This window comes from Talpa europaea (genome assembly GCF_964194135.1).
Source record: "Talpa europaea genome assembly, chromosome: 3".
NCBI classification, from domain to species: Eukaryota; Metazoa; Chordata; class Mammalia; order Eulipotyphla; family Talpidae; genus Talpa; species Talpa europaea.
The window spans coordinates 119,192,278-119,215,923 of NC_140069.1; the positions used below are offsets into that span (position 1 = coordinate 119,192,278).

Consider the following 23,646-nt stretch of genomic DNA (forward strand, 5'->3'; position numbering starts at 1 on the left):
AAAATTGTTTTAATTATTAAGGTAAAGTTGATTTACATTATTGCATCTGCTTTAAGGGTTATAGGTTTAAACCTCTAAAAACTCCAAAATGTGTATTTTCACATTGCCCACCACCAGTGCAAAATTTGGTTTTAAATCAACAATTTTTTTTAAATTAAGCTCCTATATTAATACAAAATGTATTAACTGCACAAGTGTGAAAATCTGTTACTATGGAAACAAGAATCTTTGTAAGTTCTAACTTAGGCAATTTAATATTAATCTTTTTCATGAAAAAAAATTTAATCTGATTCTCAATCCAATGGTTTAGATATTTTCATCTTTCTTAAAAACAAAATAAATCAAGATTATCCTGCTAAGAATCAGATAACCTTGTAATCAACAAACCAATTTTTGGTTTATAAAAAGAAACTATACTAAGCACTGCTTGCCCCCCCCCAAAAAAAAATAATAATCATTGCTGTGAATCCTTCTGTATAGCTTATATACCCTTAACCACTAATTACTTGTAGAGGGAATAAAATTCACTGTCCACACCTGTGCTTTTTTTCCTATTTCTTACAGAGACCCCGGATGTTTTTTGTTTTTGTTTTTGTTTTTCCCCAAAATAATCTGAATACAACTTGGAAATGCTTTCTCAGGGATTTTTAACAAAACACAGAAATATACTTCAACAAAAATAATTAGCAAAAAAAAAAAAATTATATTATCACTGTTAATTTGTTTCCTGACCCAGAAATGTTTGACTTGCCAAACATTATATAATTAATAAGTAGTAACTGAACTCAAATCATACAATTATAGGTCCCAACTACCTTCAAAATTTTCTAAAAAGACAGGGCCAACTACAGATAGAGAGAAGTCAGCAGGGTTCTAACAGTGGCTCTGCACTTTTAACTAGATTGCTCTCTGTCTCAGTTTCCTCTTATTTGTAGGTCTATTTTGATGATAAATACTAGCAAATACTTGAGCTCTTTAACATAAAAGTACATAAACAATTTTTCATACTTACCACTAGTTTTAACTGACCCTAATATCTCTCTCTGACTTTAGTTTTAAGCTTAAAATAACATAAATATGTGTGTGTACATGCGCACATGTGCTGCCCTTCAATGTGGAGGACATTCTAAATAGATCCTTTCCTCCAACTTTCAAAATGCATGAATAAAAGCACAATATTTTTATTTTGAGCAGTACCAGAACCTTGCCACCCAAAGCAATACACAAAATTTTAGAAATTCACAACAAAATTTTCCATCATATTATTCTCAGTTCTGTAGAAATAAGATTCAAAACTATTATGTTCAGTGAGGCCCCTGTAAAGCTGAAACACTACCAGCAAAATATTATACAAATGTGTTTTTCAAAATTAAGAAAAGAACAGTTTCCACTACAAACAAAAACAGCATACACTACTTTAAACAATAAAGATCACCAACATTCCTAAAATAATGGAATAGGTGATGACCAATATTTTAATAATGTAGTTATCTGCAGTCTCTTTTTTGTCAACATAAAATTCAACTATTTTATATATACAAGTCTAAACAAAATTCTCTTCACTATTAGAATAGAAAATTTATTCACAGTAATGAAAGTTAATAGAAATTTAAAGTTAACATTTAAGTTCATTACTTCTACATTGTTTTCATACTTAAAATATTTTTAAGTATGAACCCTTATAACTGAAAAAGTATAAGTACTTATTACTTATAAAGACGGTAACTTTCTTTTTTCCCTACCAATATACTTACCAGCATTAGCTTATATACTTAAATACACTAAGAAAATTGCTCAGGTTAAAAATAAAAATAGTCACTTGAACAAAACATTGCGGTAAATGATGACTATACTTACTGAATAAAAGAGTTATCAAAGGTGAGACTGAACAGTAATCTCAAAAGTAATGCATATTATTAAATCTTTACACAGGAAAATTGCTATTAGCAATAAAATGTTTAAAAAATACTTTACGGTAGATCAATCTGATTAATATTTTGAATGAATGAATTAAAATGAATGAATACCTGAATGAATGACTACTGCAGTAATAACAATGTTTAACACCTTGACATGTTCATAACAATTTGGAATACTCAGAGAAGATGACTTGAATACAAACAAACTAGTTGAAATTCAATGTGGTTCACGGTAAAGATGCAGAGACTTCCTATTTGTAGAACAAAGAATCTCAACCAAAAACATACATATGACTAAAATATTCTCAAGAGCAATTATACAGGCTTTAAAAAATACATACACATTTTACTATGTAATTCTTTCTTGCCCCCCCACCTCCTTGCAATTTTTAATGTTTGCCATAAATGAACAACAAACCAGAATAGAATACACATTTTAAAAAGACTAATTTACTCATATTCTATTTAAGAACAACATACAACCACTTATAAATTTAGCTTTTTAAAAAGCATCCTTATATAAAACAGTGGGGGAAAATTCCTGCTATACATATGAAACACAGCTTAAGCCCAATACAACTGACCAATCAAAATTAGTGAATGCACTGCATCTCTCTGCAGTGGAGAGAAGCGACAAGGTAGGCTGTCATTCTGCAAAAGCTGCCCAGAACAAGCTTTCCTCTGAAAAGCAGTGCCGTTCCTTTTTAGAAAGACTGGATCTAAATGTTGTCTCTGGAGACAAGAAGCCTTCAGTATGTTAAATTACTTTCATTATGTATTTTCAGATGCTTATTGATTCCACAGTAGGAAGAGTGAGAGACTGCAGCAGGCTCTAAGCAGCACTACATGTTCCATACATTAGCAGTACTGCTGAAACAATGGCACAGTACAGACATATATTTTCATTAAGGTCATTTTCGAAGAGATGTTTATGACTCTCTTCCCCTAGTCCTCTATAAACAAGTGAACAAAATGAATCAATCAGAACTGGAAACGCTTCAACTACATCAAGAATTTATCAAATCTTTAGCGGAGGTAAGATGTGTTCCTTATTATAGTATACAGCTGCTTTTGAACTGTCATAGTGGGGTAATTACTTTGAAATTTTTCAGCCTAAATTTTAAGTTTATTTGTTTAATTCTACTTACTATTATGTATTATTTAGATTTATTTCTTTTAAGACACGATATATTTTAAATGTAATTTTTAGAATGTAATGCTAAGTAAAAAGAATATTCTTTGTAGATCCACTATGAAGGCATCAGTTTTTAAGTCACTTCAGACATATTAAATATTGTTAATGTCATCAGCAGCTTTTCTCAGGTGTTCAAAAAATGCTTCTATTTCCTGAGAGAACTAGGTTTACTATTTCGCTTTTATTATTATTCGGGTTTAGATTAAATTTATATTGGGGATATTCCCTGAAAATTATTTAATTTACAGTTACAGTTTTTATATCTTTTACATTTCAACTACATGAACAATTCAGCAACAGAAATTTGTAAAATCCTACCACGGATTCTGTTCAAATCAGTTAACATTCGAACCATGTGTTAATAATGAAGTGAAAAATGTATTTTATAGTAGAGTATTGTTAAATTTATTATGAAGACAAGAAGGAATGACAATATGTTTAGTAACAGCTCATAATCTCTGAAAATACAGATTAGCTTCTAAAATGAGAACAGAATTTAGTTTTTAAAATGCAGTTTTTCTTTTATGGTTATAGCTGTAATGTGATGCTCTCTCTATTGTTAAATAACATATATATGTTTGTTTTGGATATGTTTGTTAGGAAAAGAGAATGTTTTATTTAAAGAAACCCTTAAACTTATGCATAAGTTGTTACTAATAACAGTGCAATATTGTGTATGGTGTTAAAGTAGATTTCAGTTAATTGAAAATTATTGGAACTCTATTTCTTAACCATTATTTTTCTTCTTCACTAGGGCTCACAACAGCTAATTCAGTATTTACAAATGAAAAATATGAAGAATGCAGCTGACCAAGCCTCTCCCTAGCTGTCTGAATCACAAACTGCAGGATATTCTTGTACCAGATGATTTTAAGACATTAAGGAGTTAAAACCAAAGAATATAGATCGACATCACTGCTGGAATATAACAAATCAATGGCAGTTATGCTAAGAAGACGCTACATAAAATAGCCCCAAAAGAAAAATACAACTGTAAAAAAAAGCCTGAAAACAAAATGGTGAGCATTTTAAAAGGGGGAGTTTATAATTTATCATACCAGAATTGTGGAGCTACTAATTCTTGAAGACAGTGAAACATGGATTACCAAAAGCAGAAAAACATACATTACCGGCAAGCTAAATGAAACTTTAGCAAGTATTTTCTGCACTAAATATTCAGATATTCATATCAATTGATATGACTAAAAGATTCTTCCATCTGAGTTTTATGATCAATTATGTATTCTCTTCTAATGAAAACAAACCAAATTAAATAGCAGGTGGTTCTTTATCAAAAGAACATGGACTGGACTTACAAAGCAAGTTATGTGATCAAGAAATCATTTCAAAATAATGAGGACTGCTATAGAAACAGATTTATATTTGTAACAAAAGGATGTATAAATACATTTTAGAAGCTAGAAACTTATGTTTTCTATTTTTTTGTTTTCACATGTTCTGGAAAATAAAGAGACACTCATATATTCCATCAAAGGGAAACATAATTTCTATCATTTGAGGAAGTTTTTCTTGGTCGTGACTTTTTAAGGCAAAACAAACACAAATATTTTGTACTGGTCTTTACAAATCCATCAGCCAACTAAATCTCACAATTCATGCAGTTGAAGTATTGGAGAGAAAATGAACGAATTCCTACAAGACATGAAATAAAACACAGCTACTTCACTGTTGTCAGGTAAAAATTCATGTCAAATCTGTTAATGACATCATGTATCAATTTGTGAAAAACTGCTATAGTGAGCCAAAAGGCCCATAAGGCAACAGCAAACAGGTAGGTCAGAAGATGCATGCACCCCACCACACGGTTTAACATATACAAAAGAAAAGAATCTTGCTCTAAAGATGCATTTTTCGTAATTATCATCTAACTTGACATTTTTGCTTTATTTAATAAGTCTAACTGATGTTACAAAGACCTGATGCTTTATCTGTCAGTTCAAAAAATTTGGCACACTTAAAATTTTCCATTTTTACAGAATTTTGATATTAGCTAAGCCTTTAACTTACTCAATTATATGCCTCTAGTAATACCTTTTACCAAGTTCAAGAAAAATTAATAATTATATAATTTGTGTTTATGAAATATTAACCCTAAAACAATATCCATAAATAAAACTGTACTCTAAACTTGTCAAAGATACATCAAATGAAAGGTTAACATGAATTCTGAAAGTCATTAGCTTTTATATTCATGCTTTATTCTGATTTTGCAGTCAAATGCTGTACTTGAAATGTGAAATAGAGTTGGTTGTATGATTTTATATTTTCTGGTTACTAAATATTTTACTGACATTTTAGCCCAGAAAATCAGACATTATTTTATAAATTATTCTAAGCCTCAATATATTAAAATTTAGATTTGCATGAATTAGCAAGAGTTTGTTTTTTATTAATTTTCCTCAAAATTATATACACTGAGTGGTTTATACAAAAGGTTTTACAGGGATTGTGTAACTTTAAAAAGATTTCTCAGAAAATGGGTTTCAGATACTCCTTTTCCCTAGAATTTCACTTTTTACTTTAAAAACTATGTTTAAACAAATACAATCAACTGATACACTCTTTCAACACCACTTCATAAATGGCTATTTCTTAATATAATATTAAATTTCGGTTTTCTCCTTTCACAAGATCCAAAAGGGTGTGGTCACAAAATAAATCTTTAACAGGAGTAATTAGTGCTCTTTTACCAAGCTTTGTGGCTTTTCATGGTAACATAATGTCCTTTTCCTTCCAATATTTAAAACATCAGTTTGTCAATTATAAAGTTCAGTGAGCATTTTCATTGTGAAATATATCATTTGCCCATTTCTGTAAGAAATAACTCCAAATATCCCCACGTACACTGTTACCTTCTGAATTGAATTTCAATCAAGAACATGAACAAAATGGTCCAAGACAAGCTAGTGCTCTGTACCAGTCATCGTTTTAAATGAACACTTGTCTGTTCATTTGAAATCTCATGGAAATATACCTACACTAATTATGCTAGAACATATTAAAATAACATTTACTTCCCACCTACTCACAACATTTTAAAAAGAAATTTTAAAACATTTGGCTAAAATTAGTTTTCATGCTGATTAGTTTTATTATTAAAAAAAAAATACTGCATCTCAATAAGCTTGACAAACCCAAAAGAGGAAAGCCTTTTCAGTGTATTAAATATTTTTGCAGTAATTGCATTCCCAGTAATTTCTGCAAAGAACTCAACTTCCCTTTACATCAAAGCAATGCAACCTTGATTATTCTTAATTCTACATTTTTCATTAATAGTTAACAAACATAATAATTGAACTAAGAACACAATAAAAGATTATTTTTGAAGAACACATGTTTGATACATCATTTAAATTGCCAAATATCAAAGAGTTTATTCTATTTCACTTTCTAGGGGAAAAAACCAACTGCTCCAAAAGAATGTGTTTTTCTCCTATTCTGGAAATCAACATGCAGTCTGAATCTAACATAACAGTGCGAGATGACATTGATGACATCAACACCAACATGCACCAACCACTATCATATCCATTAAGCTTTCAAGTGTCTCTCACTGGATTTCTTATGTTAGAAATTGTGTTGGGACTTGGCAGCAACCTCACCGTATTGGTTCTTTACTGCATGAAATCCAACTTAATCAACTCTGTCAGTAACATTATTACAATGAATCTTCATGTACTAGATGTAATAATTTGTGTGGGATGTATTCCTCTAACTATAGTTATCCTTCTGCTTTCACTGGAGAGTAACACTGCTCTTATCTGCTGTTTCCATGAGGCCTGTGTATCTTTTGCAAGTGTCTCAACAGCAATCAACGTTTTTGCTATCACTTTGGACAGATATGACATTTCTGTAAAACCTGCAAACCGAATTCTGACAATGGGCAGAGCTGTAATGTTAATGATATCCATTTGGATTTTTTCCTTTTTCTCTTTCTTGATTCCCTTTATTGAGGTAAATTTTTTCAGTCATCAAAGTGGAAATACATGGGAAAACAAGACGCTTTTGTGTGTCAGTACAAATGAATACTACACTGAACTGGGAATGTATTATCATCTGCTAGTACAGATCCCAATATTCTTTTTCACTGTTATAGTAATGTTAATCACATACACCAAAATACTTCAGGCTCTAAATATTCGAATAGGCACGAGATTCTCAACAGGGCCGAAGAAGAAAGCAAGAAAGAAAAAGACAATTTCTCTAACCACGCAACATGAGACTACAGACATGTCACAAAGCAGTGGTGGGAGAAATGTAGTCTTTGGTGTAAGAACTTCAGTGTCTGTAATAATTGCTCTCCGGCGAGCTGTGAAACGACACCGTGAACGACGAGAAAGGCAGAAAAGAGTCTTCAGAATGTCTCTATTGATAATTTCTACATTTCTTCTCTGCTGGACACCAATTTCTGTTTTAAATACCACCATTTTATGTTTAGGCCCAAGTGACCTTTTAGTAAAATTGAGGTTGTGTTTTCTAGTCATGGCTTATGGAACAACTATTTTTCATCCTTTACTATATGCATTCACTAGACAGAAATTTCAAAAGGTCTTGAAAAGTAAAATGAAAAAGCGAGTTGTTTCAATAGTGGAAGCTGACCCCATGCCAAATAATGCTGTAATACACAACTCTTGGATAGAACCCAAAAGAAACAAAAAAATTACATTTGAAGATAGTGAAATAAGAGAAAAATGCTTAGTACCTCAGGTTGTCACAGACTAGGGAAGTCTAAGTTTTGCCAAAACCACATCCAGAAGTTCTAAATTTAAATTGTAAAAAAAATGAAATTACTGCCAAATATAAGGGAAAAACAATTTAAGTATTGGTTATGTTGTAAATTTTTAATGTAAATGTCAAAATTAGATTAGGTCATATATATTCAATCTCTTCATTACTTAATGTATTTGTTGCATGGCAGTTTGTTAAAGTAATATCATGTGTATATTTTGTCAATATTATGTCCAGCAGAAGAAATTCATGTAAGTCATATTTTCTAAAGAATAAATACATAGCCTTAAAACAATGTATAACTTCAAAATGTAACTGACACAGATATCCTTGCATTTTTTTATAAAGTGTATTATTTCTAAGCAACAAACTATAGATATATTTATATGATAACAACTGGAATAGCATTTTAACATAAAAACTAAAAGTATGGGCTCCAAACAATCAAAAACAATCCAGGATTTCTTGTACCACTGTTGTTTTCTGGTGTAGTCTATTTGCTATAATGCTGGATATATCAAAAGTAGCTATGTTTGAAACTTCATCCTTTTTTACTTTGAATATAGAAAATTATAGGATTTATCAAGATTTTAAGTCAAGATGCAAAAAAAAAAAAAAAACAAAAAAACCCTGTATATGCACACTAAGGGAAACTTTGAAATTCAAGTTTATAATGAAAAAAATGGACTTATTGTCTAAGATCAAGGGCACCATGTCTATAATATGCAAATGAACTGACAATAAAGTGAAGGAAGAAAATTAAATCACCAGTCTTCCTTCCTCACTTTACTTGACTAGAAGCCAAATGCTCTGAGGGAATACAGTATACTGTAAAAACCAATGCAATGAAATAAACTGACTTTCTAGCTTTATTCCAATCAGTTCTTCATGTATAATAGAAATTAACTATTAAAATCTGAATACATGCAAGAAAAATGACTTTATATCATTGTAGGGAAAACCTAACAAAGACAACTGTTTCTAATTTTAGATATTTATAGCAACTTTAGCAGAATACAATTTACACTCTGGTAGCCTGCAAGTGTTTCAAAATACAGTAGTTTTATTTCCTCTCTGAAAATCTTTTTAAAGCAGCAATAAATCTTGCCAACTTTTCTACTCTCTACCACTTAAAAAATTTTGTCTCCAATCCTTCATGTTTGAGAACTATGAGATTAATTCTAATTAGACATCAGGTTTGGGAATATCATATCAAGCAAATATTTTCCCATTGTTATAATGTAGTAATCTATGAGTGAGTGCTAATATCCCTGTATCAGAAAAGATGCAGTAAGTTACTTAAAGTAGGCAAATACTTTACTACCTTACAAATAGTTAACTAGACAAATTTGTATCGTGTTTTTTAAGTGCTATAATGCCTAAATCAAGCAGCCACTCATTTTGAAATTAAAAATGTATGTGAAACAACTAAATAATAGATCACTTTAAAATAAACAGATGCGATTCAGTCAATCCAGTTTACTGAATACCCTAATCCTTGGGGGAAATGAGTATTGTGCAACAGCTTGAATTCCCTGAGGTACATGGTAAGTTAAACAGTGATTTATTTCTGATAATGTCAAATTTTGGTAAAGGCAGTTTCCTTCTGCCTTATTTATTTTCTTATTTATTTTCTACTCTTTCATAGAGTGAAAGAGATGCTTCAACTTGGCAAAATGTAGTACAAGTAAAACTTTTTGAAATCCAAAGTGAAATTAAAACATAATAAATATATTAAGAAATATTTCATTTAATAAATATATTCGACACAGAATATCTCCTAATACATTCATTTCAGATTTTTAACAAGTAACTTTATATTTGGACTCCTGAGCATGAATTAAAATTTTAACATTGAGTTTTGTAACCTTAATAAAAATTAGACCATTTTTACAATTTTCATATTAAGAGAAAACCCTTTTTAATTTTTAAACTTCATCTATAAGCATGCCAAAGGATTTAGTTTAAAAAGCATGTTTTCACTAAATAAGATGAGAAATTTTTTGAAAGTAAAGGAAACTTTTGCAGACTATTTTCTTTACCTCTCAAAGGCAGATATTAGTACATACTCCTAACAGCAAGCCCCTATGAGACTGCGGTGAACGCAAAGTTAAACATAAATTGACTAATAAATGTTAGGGGGCAAAGGAGCTCAGATCATATTACAAAAGAGAAAAATATAGTGATAATAAAACCTAGGTAAAGCAAGAAAAAGATCTGTGTTACCCAATTAGGGAGCTACAAAGAGAAGAGAACTGTCAGCTAGCATTTACAGAATAAAACTAGTTTGAAGATGTACTTTCTCTAAAAAACATTCAAAACAAAGGCCTTCTTTTTTAAAGCCAGCTGATCAGACTAGACAGATAGTAATATAAGAGCACATAATACATCTTAAGAAGTAAAATATTAGACCACCACAAAAATTCACAGGCCAGTACTAGAAGAGTGTTAAGTTGCAGAAACAATTGAAAAATGAAAGATATGACCTTTTAAAATAATACCTATTTTACAAGGGAAAAAGAGTTGATCAAACTTAAACACATTCACATTTCTCCTTTTGTTCATAAGTGAAAATAATCCTAACTATTTCCAGGCCTCTAGTCACACATTTTTTTTTAACGAACTTCTAAAAGCATGACAGTTATGTACTTACTAGCAAGTGGTAAAAAGTGCTGTCATTCCTGTTACTGCCACCAGTATAAGCTCTCTACCATTACCAAACCCTGAAGCACCAAGTAAGATAAAGGAAGACAGCTGAGACTGTCTATGACTGAGTTTATTTTCCTCACCTTGCTTCTGTGAAAGTAGTATGTCATATATTTCTGAGAGATATTAAGCACACTACCAAAGTATACTAACGAATTTTTCAAGATGAAAAGGATATATAGTTAAGTGGTTGATAAATCAATAAAATTTGAGGGAAAAAATGAACAAATCCACTTTAACATTAATAAATTTGTGCGAGAAAAAAAGGAAAAGGTACAAGAAAAGATAATAAAGTTATGGGGAACTGCATTCCACTCAGACAGTTATGCATAAACAATACTGATAATAGATGCAAAATGCACAAATTTTAATTTAATAAAAATGTTTTAAAAATGTTTATGTTCAAATGAGTGTTTGGCTATATTAGACATAGATCGTAGTACTAAGAAACATATAGGATATATATGTATCAACCATCAATAATAAACATAACCTTACGTAATATACTGTATACTGAATATATTGTATGTTGATTGGCTAGAAAGGAATCAAAGATATATATTTTATCCTAATATTGTTAATATCTCATGACAGGTGCAAGTGAAATTTATATAATCTACACTTTAATAGTTCCCAGTTCCTAAAAACCTGTAGTCTTTCCTTAGCTACTGACTTTTTTCCAACTATCATTTTTTATGAGGAACAAAATGCTAGCTAACTGTAGCTACCTTACTTTATAATAAACTATCCTTAATTCACATAGTACTGGTCTATAATAATAAAACCTTTGATAATGTTTCCAAAAAAAAGTGACTGATACATAATAACTGATCAGTAAATATTACTAAAACTGAAAAAGAACTTATGAAAACTGCTTACCTTACTGTATCTTGTTTGGGAGAGTGTTTCTCAAAATGTAAACTACTTATATATCAGACTCCTCTAGGATGCTTGTTTAAAATTTCAATTTCTAGGCCCCACCTGAAACTTACACTATCAGAATCTCTGTGGTTGCATTCTCTCTGCTAATACTCTCTGCTAATTTGTGAGCTAAAGTTGAAAAACTACTACTTTATATACTAACAATAACAATATGTATCCAAGCAATAGACATCCAGATAACTAATAAATGAAAAGGTATAGAAATAGTTCTGAACTCTATTCAGGCTATAGTGCCTTCTTGAAGTTATTATTCTTAAATAAAATTTCACCTGTGTGTGTGTGTGGGTAATGTATGTGTGCGTGCACAGTTGTGACTTCAAAAGGACAAAATTTTGTTCTTTTAAAGGACATTATCTGAGCAAAAAGTTTCCTTTAAAAATCATACACACACAGAAAATAAAATGGTACCAAATGTGAAATATGACACAATAAAGTGTTATTTATTTTTACTTCACTCAAGTAAAATATTCAGTTAATTATAAAATTACAAAGCTATTTGTCATAACATTATTTTATTCTGACCAGAAAGTACTATATTGCACATTTGTTCATTTTAATATAAAACTTCTATTAAAACATAATAATGTACACAGAGAATAAGAATTACTTCTAAAATAAATTTTCAGTGAAAATACTAAAACTATACTTGTGTATCTTCTGAACAGATGGCACTTAACTAAATGGTTTGAGTCAAACATTTTTCCTTTGTTATTATAATTACCATTGTGCCATCAATACAGTTTAAGGAATATTTAGTTACTCTGGTAATTTATGACAACTTTTATTAAATTTCCTATTCTGTTTTATAACAGTTTAAGTAATACTGACACTCAACAAATATTTCAAATGACATTGTGGAAACACTACTCTGGGGTCATTACTTTATAGAACATTTTTTATTCTTTTCAAAAACATTGATATCTTCTGCTATAATTGTAATCCTCTTGATTTTTATTATTTGTACTTAACGAACCATAAGACCTAGACATAGCAAGCTAGTATTATTAAAAACAGGCTGCTAGTGGACATAACTAAGTATACAAAGAATAGTTCAAGTGATTAGATATTGCCATCTTATAGAAAAAAACCTGCCAAGAAATAAAAAATAACAACTTTGGTAGAGGATTTCCTGGAGTCCTATATATAAGTTCACTAAATTTGTCTACAAAATGCCATGGGTATATATCTGTGTTTTTCTTTTCTCTAGATCAAATATCTACAAATTCAGTAAGATCCCCTAAGAACGTGTAATCAAAACTCCAGCAAAAAACTATTCTTGATGTTAGGAAGAAAGTAGGGAACCAACATCAGTAAATGCTATAGATAATATAATTTATTTATATCCTGCCTTATTCTAAGGGGAATAAATGACAACTTTTGAAAGCACACAATTATAGATACAATTAAATTGAGAGAATATGTAATAACATCATAGTAAGAAGGATGAAAAATAAAAAAATTAAGTTTAAATTAGGCTTTGTATGAAAAATGCAGAATGCTAATCATTAAATCCTGCCTTCTTGCAAGACTGTTTTCTATTAAGTCTTAGAGAGAGAAAAGAGATTGATTACATGAGTCTTAGTATCAATAAAATAAAAATTGTCCAGCTGTTCAGTGTAAGTATAAACTATTCTTGATACTTAGACCAGGAAGCATTCCCTTTCACAGATCTTCTGAGAAACTATGTAACATGTAAAATGATGTTTTCTGCAACAGCTTTAAAGATACCCAAAGTCTTATACAGTTGAATCTTAAGTTCCTCAATATACAAAAATGGCCACAACAATCTTACAGAAAAGGAAGTCTCATAAGGCTGATAGATTTTCAAATGTATAATAATGGCATCAATTAAAAGAAAATTCAGTAAAAAGCATTTATGGAAATGAGTATAACACTTATCTATTTATAAAACCCATTATAATTCTGGTTTAATCTAAAACTGAATTTTAGAATAATAAAGCAGTGGATTCCAACCATTTCACGAATGCCTAAGGGGTCCATCAGGTTGGTGGAAGAGAGATGGTGGCACTTTCGAACTGGAAAGATGGCATTATTAAAACTAAAACAAACAGGGCCTCCCCAGTGGCGCAGCGGTTGAGCACTGGGTTGCGAAGCTGTCTGCAGCCTCTGCGGCCCCGGCTCGATCCCTGGCCACCGGTGAGGGTCCCACATGGCACGCAGACCTCTCCTGCCACCCACTGCTCCCCTCAGCAGGGTATTTCATCACTCTGCCTGCTCTGCTCTCCCCTCTGGCTCTGGTGAATTCCCTCACCCTCCCGCACTTCTGACTGTACCCGGTACTTGTATAAATAAATAAATAAATCTTTAAAAAAAAATAAAATAAAACAAACAGATCCCCAGGTAATTCAAGTCATTACTTCTCTCCTCCTCCAACCTACAATCTTTAGTGATTCACTAATCAAGAGAAATGGATGGATTTACCAATCTTCAGAAAAAGCTTCCATAAATATCTTCTCCCCAAATTCTAGAAATAAAAATTGGCAGAGGAATGGTTAAGTACAAAACCATAAACTTGAATAGCCATTGAACTGAGGTTACGACTAACATCTGGATAATGACATTCTGCCCTTGCATAGAGGTAGGTAGTAGCGAATTCTGAAATGAGAAGCTAAAGAATCAAATTTTCACCAATGAATTTTAAGAAAAATGTCCATTGAAATTTCTAATCCTTATTAACACATACTCTACCTACTGATGATTCAAAGCTACAGTTAGGATAGCTATAATAAGAGCCAAAGAAAAAGAACTGTACTTTCAATTAGATGATAAAAGATAATCATATAAATATTTTATCACTTTTGTTAAATAGGAGAAATCAGGTATCAGATGGCTTTACTTTTAAAATATATTCTTTTTCTATCAGTACCATTTACATTAACACATGTTTTTACTGGTTCTACAACACAACTAACTTCTCAAAATACATAATTTTTTCTAAAAACTTAATAAATAACATGTCACAATATCTACTATATAAATTTTTTTAAAATGTAATGAATAACATGTCACAGGATCTACTAGATAAAACTGTCAAGGAGCAAGATCCATAAAATCCTAGTTACCATCAAATACAAGTCTGTTATCTTATAAGAATTAAGAAAAACAAAACAAAACCGCCACCCAAAAGCACTTTCAAATGGCCCATTATTATAGTTCTTACTCCTCACTGGCTCAAATTTGAACATTTCATAAAAGGTTTGGGTTGTATGCACTTACAAAAGCAGAGAAGATAATATCAGTATCATAAAGCAAAATATAGCTTCAATAAGTCTACAAAAGAACAGCAATGGGGCTTGAAAAAAAGGAACACAGGTACCTGGAAAGGCTGCAGAAAGGAAACAGCATTTGAAATGAACTTTGAGGGGTGAGACTGGCTGATGGCATCTGGGCAAGAACAGCATTATCAGGCAGAGACACAAGCATGAGCAATTACATAGAAAAAAGAAAATGAAGTCTCCAGACCAGGGGACAATTCAATTTGGCTGCTGCACAGACTATGACTATGGAACAGGGAGCAAGAAAGCTGGAAATATAATATTGTTTTGCCAGGCAAAAGTTTTTTTTTTAATTTAAACCCAAAGTCCAGTGAAAGTCTTCCTAGATTTGAAAGTGAGTGAGAGCATCCAAAAATAGATATACTTTCACTCTCCACTTCTGTCATAATTTAGGTTCTGAATATCTGAAACTATTAGCTTCTGATATGGTCTTTCCACATCAATTTCTGACTATTTCTATTTTCTACTTCCTAAAGTACAATTCCACTTATTTTCACTCCTGATTATAGAACTTCAATCAGATAGTCTTCACTGAGACTTAAAATACAACATGATAGTTAACTGAAAATAATTCAAACCCAAATATTATAGTAACAGCTCGGTATTTTTCAAATGTAAAATTAGAAAATTCCTACAAGTTACACAGACAATCTTGAAAAAAATATAAGTGGAAAATGCATATGTCCAATTCTATTTCCTTTTAAAAACTACTTTAAAAAGGAAACACTGAGGGGGCCTCTCTGGTGGCATATGGGTTAAGTCTCAGTGCTATCGCCACTATGGCCTAAGTTCGATCCCTGGTCAGTGAGCTAACCCACATATGGCACAGCAGATCTCTCCTGTCTCACCCACTGCTCCCCTCAGCAGTGTATTTCAGTAGATTCACCTGTTCTGCTCCCCACCCTATCTCTGGTGAATCCTCTCACCCGCCCCAGCACCTCTGGCTTACACCCTAGTTTTATGCAAAAAATAAAGTTTTTTTTAAAGAAAACAATGAAAAAATCAGGGCATAAATATTAATAAATAAAAATGTAAATAATAAACTTAACTCCAATATTATAAAATAGAAAATAAGAATAGGCAGACAACTGAAATATGACTCAAGCAAATAATATAAAGAGATATTTCAAGTGGGAGGTGGCATGATATAGTATTAATTAAATGATACTAGGGAAATAAACAAACATTGAAAAAATAAAGTTAAATGCTTAGGTATTCCCAAGGTCAGGGAGTTTCGCAATTTCAGGAAGCACAATTCACATTATATTTCAAGAAACAGTTAATGTACTGCCTGGAGTTATGAGATGTAGTGGTTATATGTGCAAGTTATACCAAAATAAATTGCAGATATATAAAATCAGAAACAAACATTTAACAAGTATGGACGTAATTTTTTGTTAATTGAGGTAACATTGGTAATATAATGAACAACCTTAAGAAAAAGGTTGAGAAATATAACTACCTTTTTCAAAGAATGGGATAAACTGAGAAACATACATAGAGCCTACAGTAAAGCAAATGTACCTCTATTATGTAAATAATACTTAAATGATTCATCACAGCAATAGGAAAATGAGCCAAGAAAACAAACAGGTAAATCACCAACAGAAAACAAAACCATTCAACCACAGTTACCAAAAAACAAATGCAAATTAGAATATGTTTAAAAACAAACTAATATACCAACTTTTATATATGTGATTGGAAGAGAACTTTTTTATGATAATGTCTATTAATTGTGACAAAATTATAGATTTGCTCTTTCATATTACTATTGGAAATGAAATTCATCTTGAAGTAGTAAGCGAAACTTAGTCTTTGAGCAAGAAATTCAGCTTCCAAAATTTACCCAAAGGAAACAACTAAGTGTACAAAACTTTATGTTCAAGCATGGTCATCAAAGAATAATTCTATTAATGAAAAAATATATAAATGGCCTAAATAGTTAACCATAGATCACTTACATAAATCATTGGAAAAGTTTTCAACTGAGTATTATACAGCCATTAATATGATATGGCTTTGTGTTTATTATTATGGAAGAGGATGCCCCTAATAAGATTAGTCTGAAAATTTAAATATGTTTATTTTAAGTACTCCAAGGAAATAAAAATATATCTTAATCAAGGGAAAGCATAAATGTTGGTTAAAAAGAAAAATTCAGAGAGTATCAGTGAAGATGAAGGACCATTACATTCACATTATTTTTTATGTTGTATAAATCATTTAACTCCCACTGTTAAATAATACTGTATGCCCCTATCACAAATTTACAGAACCCCCAAACTGGCATAAATCTTATGGCTCAGAAAACTTGGTTCTCATAGCAGCTCCACAGGAGTACCAGGAAAGAAAATAATAAGTACAGGGAGTGGTGCTCTTCTTAGTAACTGCATGATCCTGGGAATATTAAACTCATTCAGATTCTTTTTTTTTTTCTTTTAAAAAATGTTTATCATTCAGATTCCCCCCCACTCTGTAAAATAACATCTATGTAAGAAAGTTGTTGTGACGCTTCAATGAGAAAATATATACAATATTTAGCACAGTAATTAGCAAATAACAATCAATGGCAGTTTTTGTACATTTTTCTGAAATTTTATTTTTTAAATTAACAAGTATACTATCAGTTCAACTACATTATCAGTTATTAAAAAAACTACAATAATTATTCTAGTCCCTCAAAAAAGTACAACTCTTTCTTGTCTCAATAGGAATTTGCGATGATTTTTCATTTTCCTTAAATGACTTTTATTCTCCTCTACTGTTCATATTTAATTAAAAGTCATTATAGGGTGTCCCCGGTGGCGCAGAGGTTGAGCGCTGGGTTGCAAAGCTGCCTGCAACTTCTGCAGCCCCGGTTCGATCCCCGGCTGCTCCCAGGCCACCGGAGGAGGGTCCCGCATGGCACGCAGACCTCTCCTGCCACCTACTGCTCCACTCAGCAGTGTACTTCGGTCCTTCTGCCTGCTCTGCTCCCTGCTCTAGCTCTGGTGAATTCTCTCACCCTCCCGCTTTTGACTGTGCCCAGTGCTTGAATAAATAAATAAATAAATAAATAAATCTTTTTAAAAAATTAAAAAATAAAAATAAAAACAGTCATTATAGTAATATTTCATATGTTGTTACCAGAAAAAAAAAAAACACATGAGAAATGTACATCATATGAGATGGAGGGAGATCGGGGAAACATGACATTTTTGCATACAAAGAGTAGAACACACAACCACAGATGATGATATATATTCAATATAACCTTCAAAATATCACATAAATTTGGTTTTTAGTTCTATTTCTAAATTAAAAAAGGGTAAGAGGAAAAGTAAAGTCAAAGGCAACCTACATTCTGACTCATTAAATCTTACCAAAAGTACTTTACAACCTGAAAGAGAAGTTATTCTTGTTGAAATGCACACAATTAGGAAGAGGAATAGAAATGGGATTTAAACCAAGGTCTAAATGGATTCAAAGCCTATGTCCTCTTGTCTCCTAATTACAAATTGCATAGCAGAAACATTTATGATATTTTATAATATAATCTTAAAATATTTTGAAGTCTTTAAAGTATTAGTAAAGAGTATTACTTTGATGAAAGAAAAGTTTAGAAATATTATGTTGTGTGCCCATTCAAGAAGATTTATTCCTCTTTCAGACTTGGAAAAATTCTCTCCCATTACTCCTTCTCAGTTTTTATTTTTGTTGGTATTAAGTTTTCATTTTTGTTGCTACAGTTTCACTCTAAAACATCAATTTTATTGCTTATGTTTGGATGGCTATTCTTATGTATTCCAAAACCTTATAAAAAACAACAATAAACAAATGACTTCTCTCTGGGCAGCAGCCACCAAAGCTAGCATTTATTGAGAAGACTAAGCAGAGGTTACTTCTCTCCTTTAACTTTCAAAGATATCATTATAATCTTGGGTATCCAGCCACCCCCAAAGAGTAAGTGGACCAAACTGAAGCATCTAGATTATACAGCAAATCCAAAAAAAAAAAAAAAAATTTATGTCATTAACACTTAGATTACTGAAGCATATTTTAACAATTCATGCACTCCAATCTGCCCCAAGATGTAATTCTTCCTTAAGCCTTTTCCCAAGTGAAGGTCTGGATCCCGCAGCTGCCTCATTCAATGATCCACTACATCGCCCAAGAACTAGTTTTACTTCCATTTTCATGATTCTTTTTAGCAATAAAGGACTTTTTCAATAAAATTATTTTACATAACCCAAATTTATGAACAAAAGTTAATTTTTTCAATGAAGTGAAATTAGCAGATAAGAGTTAGTAGCTCAACATTCCCTTCATCCAAATAATTAGGATTCCTCCAAACACAGCTGGAAACACACGATTTTGAGCTACTAATCTTGTAGGGAATTCTATGGGAAATTTCCTGCTCTCTGTATAGAGATTCTGACAAATTATTATTATTAAATCTGTTAAAAAGTTACTATGACTCATAACCACATTCAACTACAAATATATTACCAAATCAACATCCTACAAATGTCCTAAAGACCAAGAATAGACCTTATTCATTTGCATAACTGTAAGTCAGTATTAGAATCATATACTAGGATTTTAACATATATATCAGTGTAGAACTGACTATGTAAACTGGATTAGGATAAAACAGTTTTCTTTAACTCCCAAATCATTTACCTGTAAGAATCCTTAATGTGACCTGAGGTAATTGTTTCTTATGAGCAATAAGGGAAAAAATATATCATTAGCAGTGATATCAGAAGAGTGTGTAGGTTATTTTATAAGCAGTGTCCCATTACAGCTGTTTTCTTTAAAATCATTAGTTAACATTTTATATCCATGTATGAAAAAAGGTTATCTATCTCTTGCCAATAAAAAGTCATATAACTCTGGCTGGTTGTTCTTCTGTAAGGAGACAGGATACAAAAAACACTGTGGGGGCGTGTGTGTATATGTGTTGTGTTTTGACTCTAATGTCTTCTTAGGACAGAATTTTGAAGATTACTCATTCTCTTTCTTTCAAAACAAGGAATTCCTTCCCCAGGTAGTTGATATGGCTTAACTGCCATATGTATATAAGGGGGCTTATCGGTAGGATTTAGCAATGACTTCAAAGCATCTAATATTTTATTTTTGAGGTAACTCTGACTTACATTATTGTTATTATTTTAGAAGTAGAGGATCTCCCCTCAGATACTGCCACCATAGGGCACCCACCATCATAGTCCATTGTGTCAAAGCAGCTAATATATCACCCGAAGTAATTCAACAAAAATACAAAGTACACTGTGGTAAATTAAAGATCTATGTTGTTATTCCTAATGGTATTCCTACAAAAAATAATAGAGGCATATAGCTAAAAAGTCCACAGACAAAATAAAACAGTGCAGAAATGTATATGACTAATAGTGGAGAAAACAGGAAATTCTAATAAAGAAAAACCCAGGATCAAATGGCTTCACTGGTGAAACCTACCAAATATTTAAAGAATAATTAACAACAAACCTTCTCAAATACTTCCAAAAAATTGAAGAGGAGGAAACACTTCTTAACACATTCTGTGAGGCCAGAAATACCCTTATACCAAAGCCAGACAGAGATGTTACAAGAAAACTACAAAGCAAAATCCTTCATAAAAATAGAAGCAAAAAATCTTCAACAACGCATTAGTAAATGGAATTCAGCAGCACATTAAAAGGATTATATACCAGGACCAAGAGAGATTTATCCCTGGAAAGCAAGGACAGATCAACATATGGAGATCAATCCATTTCATAATATCACATTAATATAATAAAGAAGGTGAAAAACACACACGGTCATCTCAATTGATGCAGATAAAGCTTCTGGCAAAATTCAATATTCTCTCATGATTAAAAATAAATCAGAAGAGAATTTCCTCAGCATACTATAGGTCAAATATGAAAAACCTATAGCTAATACCATTCTCAAAGAGAAACAACTAAAAGCTTTTCCCTAAGATCAAAACAAGAAAAGGATGTCTATTATTGATCCTTCTATTGAACATAGCACTGAAAAGTTCTAGCCTGCACAATTAGGCAAGAAAAAGTAATAAAAAGCATTATATTGTAAAGGAAAAAGTAAAATTACTGTTCAGGTATGACAAGACATTATGCATGCAGAAAACCCTAAACACACACACAGAGCTAATAAATGAATTCAGTAAAGGTATATAATATAAAATCAACACAAAAATGATTTCTACATGTATTTCAATATACTAGCATGAACAATTAAAAAAGAAAACAGTTCAGTTTACAATGGCATCAAAAGGAATAAAATAAGTCTGCACTTATGAGGCAGTTTGTATTCATTTAAGATACATTCTAATTTTAATATGTAACATTATTAATGATATTTACTATGGGACAGAAAAGACTTTCAGATATATTATTGGCTTAAGCATCTAAAGAGAAAAGAATATACTTAAAATGAAGAAATGGAAAATTTTGATAGATTAGTAGTTTGAAGATTCTTACACTAAATACATTGCTCTGCAACGCTGACAGACAGAGCTTGCATAAGCACTGACTGAACATATGGAATAAATCTTTGTCTTGAATTGCTATCATAACTTTACAGTGTATGAGAAACAATATGCTAAAGTTACAAGCATAACCTGCTTATTTTCATTTGGATTTTATTCTGGCTTTTTAACTGTGTGGTTAAAGACAGAACCAATAAAATAAAATCATAATAAAATCATTTGCTTTGACATTAAAGCAAATTTGCTCTTTTAAAAAGATCTGTGTGTGTGGTTCTAATATGTTTATCTCTAAAACATGTAAACCCATAACTAAGCACAAACCCATTATTCTGAACATTTGGATTTGGGGACATGACTCCGATCTGGTGACCGCTGAATCCATTCAAATAAATAAATAATTTAGAGACCATCTAAATCAAACATACCTACTGAAATTGTTTATCATCACATATGATTACATGTAACTTTAAAAATACCACTGAACTCCCTCTATCAAAGTTGCTACAACGGGCCTCCCTCGTGGCACAAGGGGTTAAGCACAGCACTATGAAGAAATCCGCAGCCTCTGCAGCACGAGTTTGATCCCCAGCCAGCCAGGGAGCAACCCACAAGGCGCAGCAGACCTCTCCTGACTCACCCGCTGCTTCCCTCAGCAGTGTACCTTGGTCAGCCTGCCTGTTCTATTCCCCACTCTGTCTCTGGTGAATCCTCTTACGCCCCTGCACCTCTGGCCTGTACCCCCCAGCTCTTGTATGCATAAATAAATAAATCTTTTTAAAAAAAAAGTTGCCACAAAAAAACTTTTGCTCTTAAAAATCATTTAAGAAATAAGTCACCTCAAGCCTAGCTTAATATTATAGCTACATGGCATATTTGCAAATTTTCCTAGTAATCAATAATTTTAATTAAATTGAAATAAAACTTTCTAAACTTTTTCACTAACTACATCTTCTGGTAGTCATCTCAAAAGACACCCATTAGTTCAGTAATTATCAGTCACATTAATTGTGTTACAAAGCTATAAATCATACTTTCACCTGTGTATCTATCAGAAATGTATGCTTATATTACTTTATCAGATTGAGAAAATATCACTGCTATAATGAAGCTATTTTTCTTATTATAATAAATATTTCATAAAATGCTTTTATGATAAATTTCATTTTAAGGATATTTTCTCATAATAATACATGATACTAACATACCATACTTTAGCAACAAACTTATAAACTTAGAAAACACACCATAAGCAACAAAAATTAATGGATACAATACTTTCTATCATGTCCAATTGTTCAATTATAATTTTCTGTCTGGTTATACATTTTAATAAAAAAAGTCTTTAACTCAAAACTTTAATATAGAAGTTAAGTCCCTAACAGTAGTCTATAATCACATAACACAATACATATTCACTCTGTAAACGTGGTATATCTTAAATTTGATTTTTTATCTTTTAAATAGCAATAGCAGCAACTCCTTTTGTGAAGCTAAATGCTGCCACAGAATTTAAGGTCAGGAGTGATTGGCGATTCAAGCTCTGGAATCAGATTTTTACAGATACATCAGATGTGTGATGTTAGTACCCTGTAGAACATAAACTCTACAAAGGGGTTTTTCTTTTGTTCAGTGATGTATCCTCTACATGTAAAATAGCACATGACACACATAATAAGCATTCAATAAAAATTGGTTGAATGAAGGAATTCATCTAAGTCTTATGATGAAAGAATGGCTAAAGCATTTTTCTTATTACTTCATTGGAAATTCAGATGAGCTAAATGAGAATGCTGGACGAGTCTGGTTTCTCCCATGAATGATAACAGTACTGGTAGTAATAGTAACATCTTTATCCTCATCAGTTTTAAGCTTATTTTGTAGATAAGAACACACCTGCATCTTATTTACCCATTGCATATCAGGTTCCTAACAAGCTACAGGGATTGCAATATTACATATATTGAAATCTAGCTGTTTTATAAATTAATGAATTTTAAATCATAACTTTCATAAACAGGCTAGAGATTATCCATAAAGTATGGGTGGTTATTTTTTAATGAAAAATGGTTGTTCCCTTAATTCCTACTTGTAGGATTTGTCAAAAATAGATAATAATAAAATTTTAAAATTACCTAAAAATAAAGTTTTCATGAGATAAAAATATATGGGATCTACACACCCAGACTTCAAATTATACTACAAAGCCATAGTAATCAAAACAGTATTGTATTAGAACAAGAGCAGACATATGGAATAGAATTGAGAGTCCAGAAATGAACCCACACATCTATTAACAGTTAATCTATGACAAAGAAGCAAGAGTATACATCTGGAAAGAAGAGT

General features: G+C 31.4%; 2 protein-coding genes across 9 annotated transcripts in view; one reads left to right on the top strand and one right to left on the bottom strand.

The window, feature by feature from the left end:
- The window catches only part of COG5 (component of oligomeric golgi complex 5), a gene marked incomplete at both ends in the record, with an annotated part of 167,069 nt that overhangs the window by 126,999 nt on the left and 16,424 nt on the right, over positions 1 to 23,646 (bottom strand). The window lies entirely within an intron of this gene.
- Positions 6,541 to 7,857, top strand: GPR22 (G protein-coupled receptor 22; the record flags this gene model as incomplete). The annotated part of the gene is made up of 1 exon (XM_084230371.1): positions 6,541 to 7,857. Exon 1 carries the CDS (start codon positions 6,556 to 6,558, stop codon positions 7,855 to 7,857), a length of 1,302 nt encoding a protein of 433 aa, XP_084086497.1. The 5' UTR covers positions 6,541 to 6,555.